Raw genomic sequence first — 21,782 nt, 5'->3', positions numbered from 1 at the left:
TATTTTCATTTTTCAATACTAACAATATATTTATTTTCATTATTCAATGCTAACAATATAATTATTTTCATTATTCAATGCTAACAATATAATTATTTTCATTTTTCAATGCTAACAATATAATTATTTTTATTTTTCAATGCTAACAATATAATTATTTTCATTTTTCAATGCTAACAATATAATTATTTTCATTATTCAATGCTAACAATATAATTATTTTCATTTTTCAATGCTAACAATATAATTATTTTCATTTTTCAATGCTAACAATATAATTATTTTCATTTTTCAATGCTAACAATATAATTATTTTTATTATTCAATGCTAACAATATAATTATTTTCATTTTTCAATGCTAACAATATAATTATTTTCATTTTTCAATGCTAACAATATAATTATTTTCATTTTTCAATGCTAACAATATAATTATTTTTATTATTCAATGCTAACAATATAATTATTTTCATTTTTCAATGCTAACAATATAATTATTTTCATTTTTCAATGCTAACAATATAATTATTTTCATTTTTCAATGCTAACAATATAATTATTTTCATTTTTCAATGCTAACAATATAATTATTTTTATTATTCAATGCTAACAATATAATTATTTTCATTTTTCAATGCTAACAATATAATTATTTTTATTATTCAATACTAACAATATAATTATTTTCACGTGTGGGAAATAAGAAATTTTCTTTCTTTTTCCTTTGCCTAGATTTAAAATTCAGTTTTCCTTTATTTTATTGGGAATGATAACATTACATATTCATGTGTTTGCAAAGTAATACTTTTTGTCATTGTAAACAAGTATATGGAAACTGAATTGGATAATTAAATGTTTAAATATGTACTAAATTTAATTTGCCACCAAATGTGATATTATACTATTAATTAAAGAGAAACAAATTGTTCTAAAATAAGGAAACTTACAGAATTTAAACATTTTATTAGCTAACGTAAAGTGTTAGAAAAAGTAATTAATGACTTCTTATTATTCTTTATTGTTATGTAATAAAGTTAAACTGTTTTTTATCTTTCCTCACTTTTTAGCAAACTACTATCCTAATTACATTCATATATTAAATGTCTTAATTTACTGTCAGACAAATGTGACGAAAGTAAATTGTTCATTCTGATTGATCTGTAAAATAATGGATGAAATTTAAATAGAAAATAAGACACAATAGAACAATAACAAAGTTAAGCTTTTTATTTATTTTTACTCTTTTTCACCTCAAAGTGTATTGCCACTTGGATGTGAGGGGCTACTTAATTCACATCATGTCTACAGGAGACTATGTGACAAGTTGAGAAGCAAGATATTTGTTCTCGTTATATTTAAACTTCTGCATTTTAGAGTTGGGGAAGCAAGAAACAAAGAGGGAAATTTCAAAATCTAGCAGTCAATGGGAAGAAATTATTAGAGTAAAAGGCTTTCCAGCATCTAGGGATCTCAATAGTGAATGGGTGGGATTTTGCTGCTTGTTGGGAGTATATACATAGATGGGAGCACAAATGCTATCAGAAAACATTCCATTAAATTACTTGTAAAATAGGCACAGGGATACAACATTGCAGTGATGGAACAGAGGTTGGAGTTTGGCTGATAGTGCGAAAGCCCTGGCAATGTTCTCAATATATTTGTTCCAATTCATGTTTCCTGTGAATGTTAAAACGAGGAGTTTTGAATGATGAGGTGTTATTAACAATGGCATTTGGTGGCTGAAAAGTTTTCATGCAATTTATTAAAGGAAAGCTTAGTCTTAGTAGCATTAAATGTTACCATCCATTTACGACCCGATTCCACTACAGACTGAAGATTGTTTTCTAAGGAGTCCACCATTACCTTGAATATGTATACATTCGTTTTTTTTTTCTCATGTCTATTATAAAGTGTGGAGTCATCAGCAGATACAATTTTATCAGGGAGGTCGTTTATGAATATTAGAAATAATAAAGATCCAAGGATCAACCCGTGAGGCACATTCACATTAATATCATGTTTGGAGACACGGTTAATGATGACAACCTGGATTTTTCTGTTGTCTCATAAGGCTCTGATTAAGTTAAGTATTTGTCCAGAAACACCATGTGATTTAATTTTCATCTTAATTTTCAGTCATATTAATAAAAAAATTTTTTTTTCAATGTTTATTGCCAGTTTAAAGAATAAATAAAATACTTTTACTTTTACTCAACTTTTCTTTAAGTAACAGATAAAATTTCAAATTCATGCAGTAAGTAAATTTTTTTTTCTTGTTTCACATTTTAATAAGCTGCAAAACATTTACAAATTATCTTAACTACACAAATAAATTATTAAATAAGAAAAATATGAGATTTTGTGTCTGCAAGTCTATGTCATAGTTCTCAAAGATGTTTTATTTTCTCTATATTGAGAGTTTAATATTAGCACATATTTTTGCTAGTCATATACATCATGTGCATGTATCAAGATTGTTAATTCATCAGCATTAATTCTCTGGAGCGGGTGTTTATAATATAGTGCTTAATTACAAGTAGAGAAGTAGTTTACTATACATTTTTATTTATACAAACATTTTTGGCTACATATGTGCATACATCTTGCAGCTCTGACCTTATTTAAAGTGTAGCTCTTGCAGGCCACAGTGAAGAAGGTTATCTGTTGTGGTCTGATACAAATAAGCTTTAAATAAGGTCGTAGTAATCTCTTGCATGCACATAATCGTTTTGGTTAATTCCTAGAGCATCGGTGAGAGTTATTTATTAATGACTAGAATTAAAACCGTTTTACTGATTGATCTATATGAAATCTTTCACCAAATTGCATCTTTTTGTTATGAATGACATTGTTATTTCTCCATACTATCTTTTATGGTGAGAGAAAATACATTATGTAATACATGGGCAACACCTGATAATCTTGCAAGTGCTAAGTTAAAAAATTTAATTATGTTGGTAGAAAAATGAAATACCATGATAGTGCAGAAGCACTATTTATCATGAAAGAAAAACAGATGATAAGAAATTACTTACTTTACTTATAAGGTTTTCTAAATTTGCTTTTGCTTGTAAATCCCTGAGACCGGAAGTATTTGGACTGGAGATGTTGATAACAAGGAAGTCTGCTAATTGTCCAAATAATCGAACACCTTGGACATAGTCATCAGCGGCATCAAGAGAGGTTTTGTTTTTGCCGAGATTAACACCCAGAATTCCAGGCTCTAAAAAACAAACATCAAGGATCAACAAACATCAATAATGTAGTTCCAGTTTATAGATATGCTGCAAAATTGAACACTAACAATAACTAGGGGGGGGGGGAATAAATAAGAGAGATTAAAAAAAAGAAAACATTAAAACTAAATAACAAATGAAGATAAACTGGTAAAATACTTAATGGGCAATAAGTTGATCCAAAGATTGGATGTTTTAGAGGAAGAACAGACAGCCCATTTTAAAGATAAGCAAGTGAGATTTTTTCCTCATTTTAATTCCTAGAATTGAAAGCTAAGAAATAAAATCTATATAAAAAATTTGTTTTTTATCTAAAATTCAATCTAACTGAAGAACAAAACTAAAGAAAAGTCTATATAATGTATATACTCATCACCGAACGGAAATATATTCCAAAAATTATGTAATTTAATGAAATATTTTATTTTTATAAAGAAAATCATTTTTAAACGATTTAAACCAATACATGTAAAATTGGTAGCATTACACGGCTAATCTCGCAAGTTTAAATAATCATGGAATTATCTGTCCTTGTTTTTTTTTTCTTCTTTTTTTCAAGATGGTGACTTGTGACAGTTCCTTTTGTTTTACTCATAAAATCTGATTTTCTTAGTTAAAAATAAAACTAATTCATCAATTTACATAATTTTTAGAATATGACATTCATTCCATGACAGGTATGTACATCAAAGATTTTTCTTTATTTTGTTTTTTTTTCATCAGATTGAATTCTAAATAAGACCAAAAATTTTATCATTCATCATCACCATCCATTGGGTTAGGTTTTAAAACAAAAATTTTCACTTCCATTTTTTTTTTATTTTATTGCTATTTACCAATTTCTTTTTGGATGACAAACATCATAAACAGAATCAGTCATAAGTCCTCTCATTGCTACCCAAATCACTGGGTTCAAATTTTTATTAATAGATTTATTTCACTTTGCACTATTTACTCAACAGTAAAATAATAATCTCAATTTTTTCTTTGTCAACAAATATTAATATATTAAATTTTAATTTATATTAACGTTTTCTCATAATTATTTTTTCTTTTATTTAACTCCACTTTATCAAACTTATTTTGCAGACAGAATTTCTGTCCCACACAAACATGCATTTATTACAAACGTCAGTTTAAATAAGTATGCACTGTTCTGTTATGTTCCCAAGATAATTTTTTTATAGAGCATATACTGTTCTGTTTTATTTATTCTGATATTGAAAGAGCAAGAATAGCTCTGGTGTTCCTAAGATCATAATAAAGAGCACTCCGAAAACAAAAAATTTGGATTAAAAAAAATAGAAAGAAAAGAAAAGAATGCTCCAGAAATTAAACTAAAAAAACGAAGATGAAGAAAAAATGTTTTACTAAACCAAAATGAACAATTTGAAAATATTTCAAATTAGACATAACTTTCAACAAAAACACAAGAAATTTTAAACAAAATACAAAACGTTTCTGAATTTTTGAGATGACGATTAATTATTATTTGGATTCTTTGGACAACTGTTCTTATCTTGAGTGTAATTTTTACAATGTTTCAATCGATGTAATCTCCAACCTTCTCCAGATGTATCTTGTCAAACTTTGAAATCTTTCTATTGAATTCTAGAATCTGCACAGAATCTCTAACGGAGCACTTTATTTAATCCACGAAGTGTACTCTCATTCCATGAATTATGACTGGGTAAAAGTTCTACGTAATTCATAATTATATTTTGAGTGTCACTTGCACATGAATTGCGTGCAAGAACTTGGTAAAATTCAGTTGTAATGGAGGTTGAAGAATTAATCCTCAGTGTAGGTGACACTCAAAATACAATTGCGTATTACTTAAGATTATGGTAGATGGAATGAGAGCATACTACTCCCAAGGATTAGACAAAAGGTTCTGTTCAAAATTCTGTGTAGATTTCCAGGTTTGACAAGATATACCTGAAGATGGTCCGAGGGTTCACTGACCAAAATGTTGTGGAAATAACACTCAAAATGAGAATAGTAGTCCAAAAAATCCAAATAAGAAAAATTAGAAAATGATCGAACATTCAACATCAATAAAATAAAGAAAGAAAAGAAACTGAACAAATTTGTTATAATTTTATAAATTTGTTAAGATAATGTTCTCAAAAAGTTATTAAGCAAAAGCACATCTATTTGCTTTGAAAAGTCATAAAAAAAAACATGACTCGACTGAACATAAATTCTGAGAGTCAAATCTGAACTTTTACACATAGGTTCAAACATTGAAAAGGTCAATAATTTTGCTTTTCTCAGATCATCAGTTCTGAATGCATCAAACAATGTGAATGGAAGGATTGCATCAGCCTGCACTGTCTTTAGCAAACTAAAGGAAACTATCTAGAGCAGAAAAGATTTGCCCTATACACCGAAACTCAGACTCACACTTGTGGTTCCAACAACTACATATGTTTCTCAGACTTCAAATTTAAGAGCAGATGATAAAAAGTAGGCACTCTGTATTAAAAAAAATGACTGTTTGAAAACCATGGTCAGCAAGAATTGTGTCTAGATTGCTGTTTGCTTGCCCAAATTAAAGAAACTTGCGTTTCAAAATGACACCAAGGTTATCAAGCAAAAAATGAGCTTGTTTGACCAAGTTGTAAGAAAAGGTTATGAAAGCAACATATACTAAACACTGAAGGAATAATTTCTTGATAAAAGAGTGTAGTGGGCCTCCGAAGCACCGGACTGATGAGATTTGTAATGATGTAGAGCTTCCTTTGCTAACCGTGGAAAAATTAGGAAAGCACCAAACAATATGGAAGGATTCTGTATTCAGTAATTGTGCAAAGATTCTTTGAGGATTATGCAATAAAATTCAAAGTTAAAACTCGTCAGTTTGTTTTCTGTCAGGATCAAGAAATTGTTAAAACATTGTGCATAAATAAATCGACCCAGAAGATGACAAAAGACATCTAAAAAAGGCTGCAGAGTAGAACATTGTGTATATCACAACACTATTGCCCAATTATCTATTCAGGTTTCATTAATCTGGCCCTTATCATAGTAGGCCTTTATTCTACAGTGGCAATATGTCTTGTTTATGGCAAATAAAAGTAAAAAAAAAGTATGACAAAGATGACAGTTGGAAAATGTTGGTCCTTATTTCTAAAGGCGGTCAGTATCATAATTAAAGAAATAAGTGCAAATGAAACCTTTCAAAAACAACAGACTTGCCCGTGCATAGTCGAGTTTGTTTACCTGGGGATGACACAAGTCGAAAAGAGCCATTTGTCCAGAAATTGAGATTCAACATATTTCTTGATTCACTCAATCGAGATCCAACTGAAAGAGGAGGAAAATCATCCTTTTTAAAGATGCAGAGTTCAGAGGTCATGCAATAAAGGATGATAATAAATGAATTGGACACTTGGTGGACATGGTCACCAGAAAGTGCTGTGTGCAATATTAGGTAAGGACAAAGGTTTGACGCACATTTAAACATTAGCTGACGCATTTGTCTATGCAGACTAAGAGATTATAACTTATCTTTAATGATTGCATTCCTTTATCTTGATCTTGAAAACAGATTCTTTATGACCAATTCATACGAGAAAATTACTGGATTTTGTTTCATTTTCGTGCATTTTTTAGAACCTGAATTTACAAAAATTAAGATTTAAAATAAATCTAATGAATAAATGTAGAATAAATGTTCTGCTTTAAAATCTGAGATAATACTAAGATATTCCCATATTTATTTCAACATTCAGGTTAATTTTCTGTTTGAAAACTTGAGGGTTATTGTTAGGTAATGGTTTCAATAAAAAAAAAAAAAAAAAAGTTAATCTCCAAATATTGTTAGTGAAAGACATACATTACAGTAGTCGAAAAATAATAAAAACTCTCCATGATGTCTTAAAAGCTAGGCATCATTGAATCTGAAAGAAAGACACCTATAGGAAAAAATATTTTGAAACTTCATAAAAAATTTGTGTCTTTTTGTTTTCAGTTTCAAACGCTTCATAATACGATAGAGAAAAGTTATAGTTTGAACTGCGTGTAAATTTCGCATTTAGTTCTGCTAGCTCCTGAAAGGAATGGATTTAGCATGACAAAACTCTGACCAAACTCAAATGAATCAAGTCTTTCGAAACTTATGCAAAACATTTATAATCAATTTTCTTCAGCTTCAGAACAAGCAGAGCAGGAGTAAAAAATTTACTTTCACCATGACTAATGTTTGTGCAAAAATTTCTAACAATCCAAGGCATGGTTACTGAAAAATGTGTGAACAAATGAGCGGACAAACAGGAGACAATTACTAGGTCCAATCCCTCCTTTGTAAGGCATATAACACTTTCTATTAAAATATCTCAAACAATTTATATACAGGGTGTCTCAAAGAAATGCAAAAATGTACTCACACTTCAAATGACAATAAAACCTTTATTTATAAGCATTGAATGAAAAGGAAAAGCGTTGAATACAGAAGACAAATGTAATTTAAGAATCATGTTGATAAATGTTTAATTTTTTTTTTTACAAAGGAGTCACCACTTATCAAGGCCCAGAGGCCACTCAAGGATAAGGGCTAATGAGTGTACAGTAGTCAATGGGAAAATATTGTAATAATTCTTAGTAGTGGAAATTTAGTAAATGGGATTACTCAAGAACTTGTTCACATTGAAGTTGACGACGACCATATTGTAGTCAGTTGTAAAGCAAGAAAACAGAATAGAATTCCATAGGCATTCAGTTCTAAGAAATAAGCCTTATTCATGGAATCTATGTTTAGGTTTAGGCACAGTGGGAGAAATTATTGATAGTGGTTTCAGCTAGACAAGTGTTTTTCATGAAAGTCAGGCCAGGGGGGGGGGGCTATCGATTGGAGTTCAAATGAGCACTTGCGATGAAAGTAACGATAAAGCAGAGACAGGCTCACAACATCTCTTCTGTGGGAAAGAGGTTGCAGGGAAGAGAAAAGGACACCCCCATTAGGCTACAAAGTTTATTTTGAACTCTGTCAAGGCAGGATAAGCTGCTTCTTGCAGCTCCTACCAAAATGTGGCAACAGTACTTCCTCCTTGGACACACTTGGCTCTTATACAGGTAGAGAATTGCATCAGCAGTGAGATATCTACTGGAGCAGTAGAACGATCCCACCATTTTTCCAGCAGCCTTGGCAACCAATTTGATGTACATGTTCAATCTCAAATCAGGAATAAAGGTCAGACCGAGAAGCTTGTCAAAACATGGAGCCCAAGATGAGAGCCATTCATTTCAACTGATCCCAAACCGGGATCAGAGCATTGATAATGTAAAGATAGAAGCTTGGTTTTAGATGCATTAAAATTAACCAACCACCTTTCTCCATTGCATCATGTGATCAAAATCAGATGAGAGAGAATTAGAGAGAGCTTGGTCATTTACGGCCTTTGAAGAGATGGTAGTGTCGTCAGCATAAATGTCTACGAATGATCTTGGGATGTGATTTGGAAGATCATTAATATAGATCAGGAAGAGAGTTGAGCCCAGGATGGACCCCTGAGGGATTCCAGCATTAATACTGTGAGTTCCTGATTTCTGCCCATCAACCACTACTCTTATGAACCTATCAGAGAGAAATGATTTAATAATTGAGAAGACATTTTCAGCTATACCATAGCTAGAGAGTTTGTGGAGAAGACCTTTATGCCATATCCTATCAAAGGCCTTTGATATGTTAAAGGTAATTGCCCTAGAAAGAGAGCCTCTGTTGAGAGAATTGCTAATCCTATGCGATATAACTGATGACCATTATTGTCCAGACAATGCTCATAATAGTTAAAGTGTAAGTACATTTTTTGAGATATCCTGTATATATAAAGTTTTGAAAATATATATGGCAATCAAGCTACACAGAATTTTCTGCATTTCATCCTCGTGAGGATTAGTCAGGTTATTGCTATATATAATTTCAAAAAATACTACCTAGCTCTACTTACATATCGAGTACTGTCAAAGTAAATGCTGAAAATAGATATATATAATAATATGTGTATGTGTGTGTATTTATATTTAAAAGGTAAAAGTTTTTGGGGGAAAATGTTATTTTGAGAATACGTTAATTGTATGTGTTTATGTTTGAGAAGGTTAATGCGTTTAAATGATGGCAGAAATAGTTTTTTCTTGAGGTTGGCAGATCTGGTTACTGAATCTACATGACATCAAAGTGGCGTATCCGTTCTGTCCTCAGTCAGTGAAGGAGAAATCTTTTTAGATGGAAACAATTTTTATTTTTGTCTAAATTTAGATGGCTCCTTTCTTTGGAGAGGGGGGGGGGCAGAATTTTCCTCCCATTAAAAACTGACCATGTGTCTAACTCTACCTTTGTGGGGGAGCCAATTGAATTGGAACATCAATAATTGTTTTTTTAATATGATGGCCAAGTTAAAACTTGCCAGTCAAAACTATCATTTTTGTCTCATTACAAATTAACATTTTACAATCATTTTTTTCACATTTCTAGTGATGATACTTTCAACCTTTCTCAGGCGTATCTTGTCAAACTTGGGAATCTTTCTGTCAAACTTGGGAATCTTTCTGTCAAACTTGGGAATCTTTCTGTCAAACTTGGGAATCTTTCTGTCAAACTTGGGAATCTTTCTGTCAAACTTGGGAATCTTTCTGTCAAACTTGGGAATCTTTCTGTCAAACTTGGGAATCATTCTGTCAAACTCGGGAATCTTTCTGTCAAACTCGGGAATCTTTCTGTCAAACTTGGGAATCTTTCTGTCAAACTTGGGAATCTTTCTGTCAAACTTGGGAATCATTCTGTCAAACTTGGGAATCATTCTGTCAAACTCGGGAATCTTTCTGTCAAACTCGGGAATCTTTCTGTCAAACTTGGGAATCTGCACAATTTTTCAAAATTAACTTTATTTAAGCCACGGGAGATAACATGATCTCATCAGCCGTAACTGTGTAAAAATCCTAAATAATTCACAATTGTATTTTGAGTGTCAACTGCACTGAGGATTGAACCAGCAGCCTCCAAGAGAGTGTAACTTACAACTGAATTTTACCAAATACTTTATCCACTATGTCCCAGATCCTTGTGGATGTTGAAGGTTCAATCCTCAGTGCGGATGAAACTCAAAATACAATTGAAAATTACTTTGGAGTTTTATCCAGTTATAGCTGACAGAATGAGATCATGCTATCCCCACAGATTAAATAAAGAGTTTTGTTTGAAATTCCATGCAGATTCCGAAGTTGAACAAGATATACTTGACAGCGGTCAAAGGTTACATCGACTGAAATGCGTTATGAAAATAACACTCAAGATGAGAACAATAGTCCGAATAATCCAAATAATATGAATTACGAATTCTCATCTAAAAAATTCAGAAACATTATTATATAAACAAAAGTAATCTTTTTTTATTTAAACTAGTTACACATCAATGGCCATTGAAAGATATTCAACAACAATAATATTTTTAGCTGATATTTAACATATTCCAGTTAATCCTTACAATAACAGAAATTTTATACCTGTCTATTTGTAATCAAAAAGTCATTATAACATACAAAAAATCTTTACTTTGTACGAATACAAATGCTGCAAACAAAAAGACATTTTTTTGTGTGTTGTGTCTGTTCTTTTGTTACTTCACAAAATTGCGAATGAAAGATTCACATTTGTAAGCAAGCATTAAAAATATTTGTATTCAACCCAATTACGAATTCAAATTTAAATAAAAACAACATTCAACTCGCTCTGCTGACTTCTAAATGATGAAAACACAAGTGACTGGGAAAAACACCCTGGCTTGAGGTTAAGAAGAAGAAAATCTCCTTCCATGATTAATTGAGATTGTCGAACTGACTTCCTCATTTTGGTTGTTATAGTCACAACGTTTCGGCCGTTTTACCTTTCGGCCTTCATCAAGTTTTTTGTATCGAACTGGGGAACCGTTTGTTAGGAGTCTTGAACCCAACCCTTTATTATTATTACGGGGGTACCGTGTTTGGACTCCAGCTAGGCTCTGGGACATAGTTGCTGATTCTCTGTTTTAAATGTTACTTTCACTGCCTTCGTTCAGGATTGAACTCAGCACCTTTGGGTAACTGTAAACTTTGATACAACACCTAGGACCACTCGACCATATGTCACTACAGAAACGTTGTGACTATAACAACCAAGATGAGGAAGACAATCTCAATAAATGAAAACACCTCATCTCAAAAATACAGACAATTACTCCTTCCATGATGTTTTAAAGATGAGATATCTTCTAACGCAGACAATTAAATAGGTTATATACTGTTAAAGGACATTACAGTCCATGGTGCAGGACATAAAAAATGTCTATTCAAATAGTTAAAACTAACCATACCCATATCCCTTTACTGTGGAAAGAAATAAAAAGCCAAAATGATTGAGAACTTACCTTTTATCTTATCTTTTTGTATCCGATCAACTAAACGTTGATATACTACTTTGTGACCGTCACTATTAAAGCCATATCTGAAAAAGAAAATTAAATTATCAGTTTGGTGCAAAAGTTTTTGCTGGTTTGTAGAATGGGCATTTTAAACATTTGTAATTCATTTTATGTATAGTGTTATTACTTAAACATACTACCATGATTAATTTATAACTTTTTCTCTCAAATTATTAAAAAAATCATTCATATTTCTTTGCAGTATTCTCCCACATGTTGACTCAAAAACAATTTTCTTTAGTCAATAGAAAGGAAGTCATCATGATAATATGCATCCTCACACAGCATTACTGACCAAGGGTCTAGGAGAATTTGATTAAGAAATCTTGCCTCATCCTGCCTGTTCTCTTAACCTAGTTCCCTCAGATTATCACTTATTTTGATGATTAAAAAATCATTTAGATAACCTTAGGTTAACATCACAAGAGGAGATTGAATATGAGTTAGATTTATATTTCACATGAAAACTTCAAGGATCCTACCAGCGGCGCATTTATAAACTTATTAACAAAAAGAAAAAAATAATAGAGAGCAAATGTCATTATTGTTTTGAATAAAGATTTTCAACAACACTTTTTCATTTTGAAGATTAAATTTTAAATTGGCAAAAACTTTTGCACTGGCCTAATTTGTTAAGAAATGTTGATATTCATAAGAGAAGTTACATTAACAACAAAATTATTTGATTCAATAGTTGTATTTGCATTGATCATCATAATAATAACATTTTGATATCATATTAAGTCACGTTTACATTTAAAAGTTTGGGAGGCGATTGTTGTCTAAACTAGAATGAATTTACTTATTTTCTTAATCTTTTACAAATAGTACAAGGATTTCATCTTTTAATCTTTGTATTAAAAGTAAACACAAAACACAGAATACTTACCTATTGATAATGGCATGATCTTCTTTAAGTCGAAATACTCTGGGTTTTACCTGGCCTGGTTGAGGCTTTGGAGTAATACTACCCACCTCCAGGAATCCAAATCCCATTTTCAGAATACCATCAACAGCTTCTCCATGTTTATCAAAGCCTGCTGCCAAACCGATCGGGTTGCGAAATTCATGTCCCCACACCTTGGTTTTCTACAGAAAAATCAAATCTTAAAAAGTTTCATCCATTTATACAAAGATCAAAAAGTAAATGTTTTTTCAAATGTTTGAGAAAATGAATTATTCTACTTTTTGTTACAATAGGACATCTGTGAAATTTAATAATTACAAACCACCAGTCAGTATTATCTATACTAGTTTATACCCGCTCCTTGATCAATGTTGCTACAGTACCCGAGTACAACAGTTTCTATTTTTACTAGTGGTGGGACGATTCATCGGAATTGGAAGAATCGTGTATATTGGAGGGAATCGGAATCTCATCGTTAAAAAATACTTTAGATTTACGATTTTTTCATTACTCTTATATTTTTAAGTTGAACTGTTTGTTTGAAGTGAGATTAATGCTGTCAAAAATTTATGATAAAAACGTCATAGAACTTTTCATAACATATTTAATATGCTGTACAAGAATTTTATTAACTATTTTAAAGATAATCTTAATTTATCTTAATGAGTTTTCTTATTCCGTCACATACATAGGCACTGTCTGTTTTGAAACCTTGAGGCCCATGATTAGTTATCTGTTTGCACTGTTGTGAAACTTTAGGGACCGCGAGGTAACATTGTTTTTATTTGTGAGTGAAGTTTATTGATGTATACAACAGCCTAACTACGTCAAGTCCATGAAAACGTTGATGAATACTTAACCCTTAGAGAAAAAAGATTTTGTTTTTTCCAACTGGTGACTAAAAAAAAAAAGTTTTTTACCAACATTTTATTTTTTTTTTTTTTCTTCCATTAGTAAATGAATGAAAAATCTCATTAGCAAACGAAAAATGTCTTACAAGCTTTATATTTTTTTCAAAATAAAACAAAGTCAAATTATTTAAACAATAAAACGTTCAATAGAACAATGTATGTACTTTCTATTTTCTGAACGAAGGCTGTTTCAGGAAATATTTCTAAAACTAAAGTGAAACTGATCACGTGGTATCAGTTCGCAAAACTTTGACAATAAGTCGGCTTTTTTAAAGTATCCAAAAACAAAAACGTTAGAACTACATATTATGCTGACTGACGGTTCCGCTTAAGATCTTTCGAAAACTACAAAAGAAAATCATTTTGTTATCTGTTAAATAAATCCTGTAAGTGAATTTAATTTTTCTTTTAGAAATGTACATTTCATTAAAATATTCTGCGAATGGAGCAATTAGACATTTCTTTTGGAACTTCTTTGCACAAAAAAAAAAAAAATGTGAAAAATTCATTAAAAAAGAAAAAAAGTTTAACTTTTTTTAAAAATCCTTTGAACCCTAACTTTGAAAACTAACTAGTCACTCAGAGCCATTCAACTGAAGGATTGTAGGGGCTTGGTCGACATTCACCGATGCCTGGTATCTCAGTTGAGATTTGAGCATAGATAAATGTTTCCAAACTCCTAACAAAAAATAAAAATGAAAAGGTAGTCAGAAACAACATTAAGGCAGAGGCGATTTCAAAAGTTCAATAAATGACTTTATTTAATAGAAATAAACAATTACCAAAAATTTACTTTTTTATATAGAAATAAAAAGGTAAATTAAGACATTAAATAAGAATAAACATTAAAGGACGATAAGTATAAAATTATATAATAAAAATAAATATAGAAATAAACCAATTGATTTAGATTTAAAAAATAACATTATTATTGATAAAAATATTTTTAAAGTCAAATAGATAAATAGGAATAATTTGAGACGATTGAATTGAATATAAAAGACTAAAAATGTAATCAAAGATTTATTTTTAAATTTCATTTAGAAATAAGAATATTCTAGAAAGTGGAATAAAAATCAGTGATTGAAGTTGCAAAAAAGAAAATGTTAAATTTTAAAGAGTTATTGAAGATAAAGAGAAAATAAGACAAAAAAATGAATATCAAAAGATAAAAACATGTTATTCCCCTTGAAATTTGATGTTATTGTATTTTTGTTGAATTAATCATGACTTTTTCTTTATATTTTTTAATATATAAAATAACCCCTGAAATTGATTTTTATTAATTTCATGGTGCATGTTTAATTCATGGTTAAAATATTTGTTTTGACTTTTATCTTCAATAAAAGAAATTTTACAAAAAAAATCAAATCGTTTTTGAAATTCCCTTAATTGTATTTCCACTTTTTCACTGTACCAAATTTTTTCGCTACACAAAACTTTCAATTATATAATGGTATATTTCAAAACGAAAATTCCACGGGAATCGGAATCGTACTTGGCATTGGAATCGTTAATTAACATTTTCCTGGAATCGGAAAAAATTTAGGAATCGTCCCAACACTAATTTTTACCTAGCTTTTACTGCATTAAAAATTATGTTGTTAAGCAAAACTAATATGTTAAACTAATCTTGAATACCTTTTGTCTATTTTTTGGACAGATTATAAAAAAGAAAAAAATTATTGATTTAAAAACAAATAGTTATTATGTAATATTAATTCCTTTAAATGTATAAAATATGTGTCCAGGTGAAAAAAGTCCTTTAAATTTATGTAAGTTTGGAACTTAGAGCAAATATAAAAAACTTTTTTGCCAGTCATTCAAAAGAAACAAACTAATGAGAAATAACAAACACAGAGATAAAATTTCAAAAAACAATTTAATTATAAAAATAAAAGTACAAAAAATTTTAAAAATGTGTTCATGCTTGAATTATATTCAAGGATTGGAGTTATAATGAAAAAAAATACCTAGCATTGTCAATTCTAAAATCAAAAGAAAAATGAGCTGGTAATGCTTCTTTTATATTTTTTGTTTTCGTAATTTAAATTAAAAATTTTTTTTTCTATATCTCATGTCTGTCTTTTCTTCATTTCAATTTTTCTCAGAATTATCTGAGAATCGTCTTGTGAGATTATCTTCAGCCAACAAACTTCCAGGAATTTTTGATTAGATTACTATATTAGAAGGATTCAAAGGTTTTCATTTCTGTCATTTTTTCATGCAACTTATTTGTAGTCTTCTGACTACCATCATTATGCCTTATATATACTAGAATACTTATGGTGTGGTCCCTGGCTTTTGTAGAGGGCATTTTTGTCAATATAGCATTTAATATAAATTGGGTATAAAAGTTATGTGTTCACAAAACAAACAAAATTAAACATATATATGGGCATGTATATAAAATAAAATGGAAAACAAAATGAAACATTGAAATAATGCAGGTTACCAGATATCAATGGCTACCTAAAATATAAACAGAGTTGTATAAAGAAAAAAAAAATGGAGAAATATGAAATTTATAACGAAGCATTTTTATACAAAAAATATAAGAATATTAAGTCATTTTCATGTTAATAAATGTTCATAATGTAAACACGTGTAAAGAAATTTGAGTGAATAGTAGTCCCAAGTCAATATGTTCATAGAGCGAATATATGCGTGTGTAGGTAATATATGTACGTGAGTATTTGGCAGCATGAAATTGTGTATGTGGGTAAGTTTACCTCATTCTTGTTAGTGCATGTATAGATGTGCGAGAGTTGAAGCTGGTATGTGAGTCACTGGGTCCTTTTGCCTTTGTAAAAGGGGCATGGGATGATTTGTAGAGAATACGCTCTTGGGTTTCTTTTGTTTGGCCAGCTGGTGAAGTCTCTCCCATTTTAGCTGTTTGTTTCCTCACTTCATAGAAGTTTCAAACTCTGCACTGGTTTATTGCTTTCGCATGTATGTGTTACTTTCTGGGGTTTGGAAAAATTTGCATTGCTTGAAAACTCTCCGAGTTCATGCTAAAACCCATTAGTTTTAGGAAGTGATGAAAAGAACATATCAAAATGAACCGGAGAAAGGAAGATGGTAGACAATGTAAAACATTTGTGTTTTAACATTCATTCAGATCACATCTCTATGTTTAATCTACCACATATTCATCCTAGAATTAATTCTCTCACCAGAACAGTTTTGTAACACTTTTATGACGCCCGTGACAAAAATTAAAATCAACATTTAATGCTACTAAACCTTATTTTTTATTTTTTTATTGCATTTTCACCTCAAACAAGGCACATTGCCACTTTGTTGTAGGGGGCTACTATCAGGTACATAAGCATCAGGGGTATTGTGCAGGGAGTTGGGCAGCAAGATATCAGTTCACGTTACACTTGAACTTCTGCATGTCAGTACTGTTGGGGAAGCAGGGACCCGGAAGGGAATTCCAAAGTCTAGCGGTTTTGGGGAGGAAACTACTGGAGTAGAAGGCTCTCTTACATCTAGGGATCTCAATTGTGAAGGGGTGGGATTTTGCTGCTGTCGGGTTTGTCGGGGGTATTTACGTCGAGGGGTACAAGTGCTCGCAGTTCGTCAGAGCATTCACCATTAAAGTACTTGTAGAACAGGCAGAGGGATGCAACATTTCGTCAATGGGACAGAGGCTGAAGTTTAGATGACAGTTCAGGACCTATCAGATTGGCAACTCTCTTTTGAACCTTGTCTAGGAGCGAGAGACTAGTGGCAGATGCACCAGCCCAAATATGACAACAATACTCCATACATGGGCGAATGGTGGCCTTATAGAGGTATAGGATACTTTCGGGCGTTAATAGCTTTCTAGCACGGTAGAGAGAACCCACCTTCTTCGCAATGGTCCTGATTCTCAATGTAAATGTTCCAACTCATGTTTCCTGTGAACGTTAGGCCAAGGAGTTTAAAAGATGTACTTTCAGATAAAGAGTCATTGGCCATTGCTATTGGTGGTAGGGAAGGTTTCTTGTAATTATTAAAGGAAACAAGTTTAGTCTTGGCAGCATCCATTTTTGTCCCATTCCACTACGGATTGGAGGTCATCCTCTAGTGTTTCTGCCATTTCTTTAGATATATGTTCATTTGTTTTCCTGTCGTGTCTGTTATAGAGCGTGGTGTCATCAGCATACATCCCCATCTCACAGACAATTTTGTCAGGGAGGTCATTTATGAATATTAGGAATAATAAGGGTCCAAGGATAGACCCCCTGAGGCACTCCCGCATTTATATCATATTGTTTAGATGTACGACCATCAAGGACAACCTGGATTTTTCTCTTATCTAAGAAGGATTTAATTATGTTATGTATTCTTCTAGTGATACCATAGGATCTGATTTTCTTAAAAAGACCCTCATGCCATACCCTGTCAAAAGCCTTAGATATATCTAGAGCCACTGCTCTACCCTCCTCTGCTTTGTCCAGTGAATGGTATATACGTTAGGATGTCTGCTGTGGAACAGGCTGGCCTAAATCCATATTGTTGGTCGGTAAGAAGTTTAGCATCTGTAAGGTGATGGACTAGAGCTTGGTTAATTATGGTCTCAAATATTTTGGCAAAAAGTGGGAGGAGGCTAATGGGGCGATAATTTACTGGGTCAGTTCTTTCGCCAGAATTCTTGAAAACTGGTACTACAGAAGCAGTTTTCCAGCAGGCAGGGAAGCAAGATTCATTAAGGCATTTGTTGTAAAGTTTGGAGAGAACTGGAGATACTTCGGCGGCGCACTTTTTTAATAGCACAGCCAGGATGAGATCAGTGTCAAGATTTATGATAGCATGCACCTGAAAAGGGGTGATTTTTCAGATCATCTAGTGTGGCGTCTGTCCACAAAGGAAAGTCAGGGAGAGGATGGTTAGCAGAGTCCAGTGTGAAGTTGGAGGCAAACCATCTGGCAAGCATGTTAGCCTTCTCAGTTGCTGAGCAAACAACCTCATGATTGTTGGATAGTGGGGGAATTGTTGATTGCCCATTATTTACTACACTTACTAGATTTTCCAGAAGTCACGGGTTCCTAATTTCTGTGCTTCGATGCATTTTTGGTGGTTTCAGTAAATTCTCTCTTAGCTGTCGCTATTTCTTTCTTACAGTAATTTCTGGCTTCTATATACTTGTCTGTTTGATCTGGACTTATGTCGGTTAAATTTGCGATACGCATGCTGCCTTTGCGCTATGGCAGCTGCACAAGTAGAAGTAAACAATTGGGGAGAGTGGGGCTTGCTATAGAATTTGCGCGTGGGAACAATGTGCTTCAATTACCATTTTGAACCATTCAGTGGTCTCAATTGCGCAATATTCAGCAGAAAGTGAAAAAATATTTTGCCATGGAGCGTCCCTGATGAGATCCCTGATGGCTTCCCAGTCAGGCTTTTTATAATATCTCCTGTTTTGAGCAGTGGCTCTTCAGTTTTGGCTCTAGAGATTAGGGCGATTTCAACCATTACCACTGCATGATCGGCGTTCCCTAGAGGGCTGTGGGCATTCATTGCACAGTCATCAGGAACTGTGGTCAGAAACAGATCTAGAAGTGATGAGTATTGTTCTTGCTGGTCTGGGAAACGGGTTGGAAACGTAACCATCTGTGATAGGGAATGTCTAGAATCGTTATTTCAATTTTGATCAAAATCCATTATGTCTAAAATTTTAGGCTTATGCCATCTTAAGCAATTGAAATTCAGGAAATTTTGCTTAACTAATGTCTAATGAACATAAATCAAAGTTAATGTAAATCTGAAATATTTGAATAAAATTATCTTTGAAATACTTTGAAGAAACTGGAATTGAAGGAATATTTATTGAAAATTTCACAAAAATCAGGGTTATCTGAATTTTCACAAAAAGTTAACTTTATATAAATAGATATATGTAACACGAGTCAAATTTTATGAATAAAAATTTTATCAGTTTTAAATTAACGGATAAACTCATCTTAAAATATCTACTTTTACTTTATTAAAAAGTTCTGTTCAGTTCTCTAAAGCATGAAAATCCCTTTTCTTTCTTTTCTTGATTTAAATTTAGTTAAGGAAAAATTGAGTTGGCTTGAAAACCAGTCTTTTCCCTACCCCTTATGTTTTAACACCAACATGTGAAATCCAAAAATCTGGGAGCTAACCTCTTAAATTTAGTCCAGAATATTTATTTTAAAAAATATGTTGCAGAAATATAATTGTTGGCAGAAAATAAGTTCATTTTATTTCTTGCGATAAAATTCTGTTTTTTATTTTCAGCATAATAATAATAAAAAAAAAATAAATGCAAATATTTGTATATATGAAATGCTTCGTTGTTGTTTATGTTTTTTTATGAAAATCTTAATGTAAAAGACGTAAATATTTGGGAGCTAACCTCTTCAACGTATCAATATATATGTAATGCATCGTTTTGAAGCATCACCAATATACACGTAGTGGGTTTAATGATAAAAGAACTTGATAGCATGGGATGTGTAAGTTTGTTTTCACAAAGATGATGGCGTTGTTGTCATGGACATCGATGATGACGAAGGCGATTCTTATAGTGTGTTTAAAAAAAAAAAAAGCAAGTATCCAAATTATTTAACATTCATTTAACGATTTGCTCTCTCTTGTAATTTTTGCAATGACTTATGCAGTAAATGAACTTGCCTCCGGAAATAATATGTCTCTTAATAATGCTATATTATAATGTTAGTAAGCTTTCATTTATGAAGCGAATAACTGGATTCCAGAGCTCAGTCAATCAGAATGGATGGGCTTTGGAAAGGGAGCCTTCATTATTTATAACCCAGAAATTGAAAAGATTATGTTATGTCTATGTATCTATGAGGCAGTTATGGTCGGTGTAATCACAGAACCTGTAAAACATGTAGAATTCGTGCTAGGGACAACTCGTAGTAGTGGTTGGACTAAATATTTAGAGAGAAAAATAGGGACTTCTTCCTCTAAAGATGTTGCGATTATGATGGTGTTGCTTGTAGGATCCAATGTAGAATTTTATTATCACGACTATAAAAATGGTGTTCGTAAACTACATAAGATAGTGGCTATTAGCCTAGATGTATCGAATTTGTATGTGGCATTTGTTGTTGCAAACCTATGATACTTTTGTCCAGAGAGGAATTTCTGCAGTCATTTTATTATATATGAGGATATATATGAGTAAGTTATGAAATATATGATCACTAAGCTTAGTGATCATATATTTCATAACTTACTCATATATATCTTACCTATATAACATAGAATTGTTAGCTCTACTCATGCTGAAGTAAGTACTGAAAATCAATGCATAAAATATCTTGTTATAACATTTTATGTGGAGCCATGAATATATATATATATATATATATATATGAATATATATATATATATATATATATATATATATATATATGAATTAGCAAGAGAAAGAATGCTAAAATAAACAAAGGTAAGCAGAGCATGTATTTTTCATTAATTAAAATATTTAGTTTATTAGTCCATCATTCAATGACTAAAAATAGAAAATTAGTGGATTAGAAATAAAACCAAAAGAAAAAATAGAAATACTTTTCGATTTTACACATGAAATGTCACATTGTATTTATATCAATCAAAAATTGAAAATTATCATTTCATTACTGTCTTTCAAGTTATTTGTGTATATGATATTGTATTGATAATGCAACAGGATTAATAAACAGCAAACCTCAAACAATAATGGCTGACATGCAAAAAATAAAATAAAAATAAGACCTATTTTCTGTTAAGATTTAAGCTGTTATAAGAACATTTAATAATATGCTAATAATATAAGAACATATTGAGAAAACACTATTACAACATAATCTATTCAACTAATCTTACAATATGGATATTAAAAAGGAGCCGAGAGGGAGGTTCCGACCCAACAATAGTTTGAAAACTTATTTAAAGCTTCAGTTTTTGTTTAAAAATGGTGATCATTTCTCAAAGCAATAAAGAAACTTAATGAAGTCTAGAAGGTGTTAGGTTTCTCCATTTCATATACCTCATTTTACTCGGCCTTAACTTAAAGTTTTCAAAATGTTCAACATCCCTCATATTCCCTCAATATTTCACCAAAACAGTTGCCTTATAAGCTTAACAAAAGATGTTAGCAAATAGAGAATAGGCAGAAAAAAATCTTGGACAGATAAAGTCTTCAAAGCAGCCTAAAATTTAGTAGGAACTCTTGCTCAAACAACATCACTAACAAAAATGGTCTTCCAAATGTAGGAATCTTTTTCTCATTCACCATATTTTCTGTTT

The 21,782-nt window shown here is 31.4% G+C and overlaps 1 protein-coding gene across 2 annotated transcripts in view; it reads right to left on the bottom strand.

Moving 5' to 3' along the window:
• Positions 1-21,782, bottom strand: part of LOC145277850 (dihydroorotate dehydrogenase (quinone), mitochondrial-like) — a 90,400-nt gene that overhangs the window by 23,645 nt on the left and 44,973 nt on the right. Inside the window, exons 3-6 of one of the 2 annotated variants that reach the window (XM_080129794.1) lie at positions 12,583-12,782; positions 11,640-11,716; positions 6,463-6,546; positions 3,037-3,224 (exon numbers count right to left, since the gene is read on the bottom strand). In XM_080129794.1, the coding sequence (XP_079985920.1) occupies positions 3,037-3,224; positions 6,463-6,546; positions 11,640-11,716; positions 12,583-12,782 (549 nt within the window). The remainder of the gene's footprint in view (positions 1-3,036; positions 3,225-6,462; positions 6,547-11,639; positions 11,717-12,582; positions 12,783-21,782) is intronic. The other variant, XM_080129795.1, reaches the window with a different exon arrangement.

This window comes from Euprymna scolopes, chromosome 6 (genome assembly GCF_053919585.1).
Source record: "Euprymna scolopes isolate OS-2025 chromosome 6, ASM5391958v1, whole genome shotgun sequence".
NCBI classification, from domain to species: Eukaryota; Metazoa; Mollusca; class Cephalopoda; order Sepiida; family Sepiolidae; genus Euprymna; species Euprymna scolopes.
The sequence above is the reverse complement of the archived record's forward strand: the minus strand, read 5'-3'. Positions and strand labels throughout refer to the sequence as shown.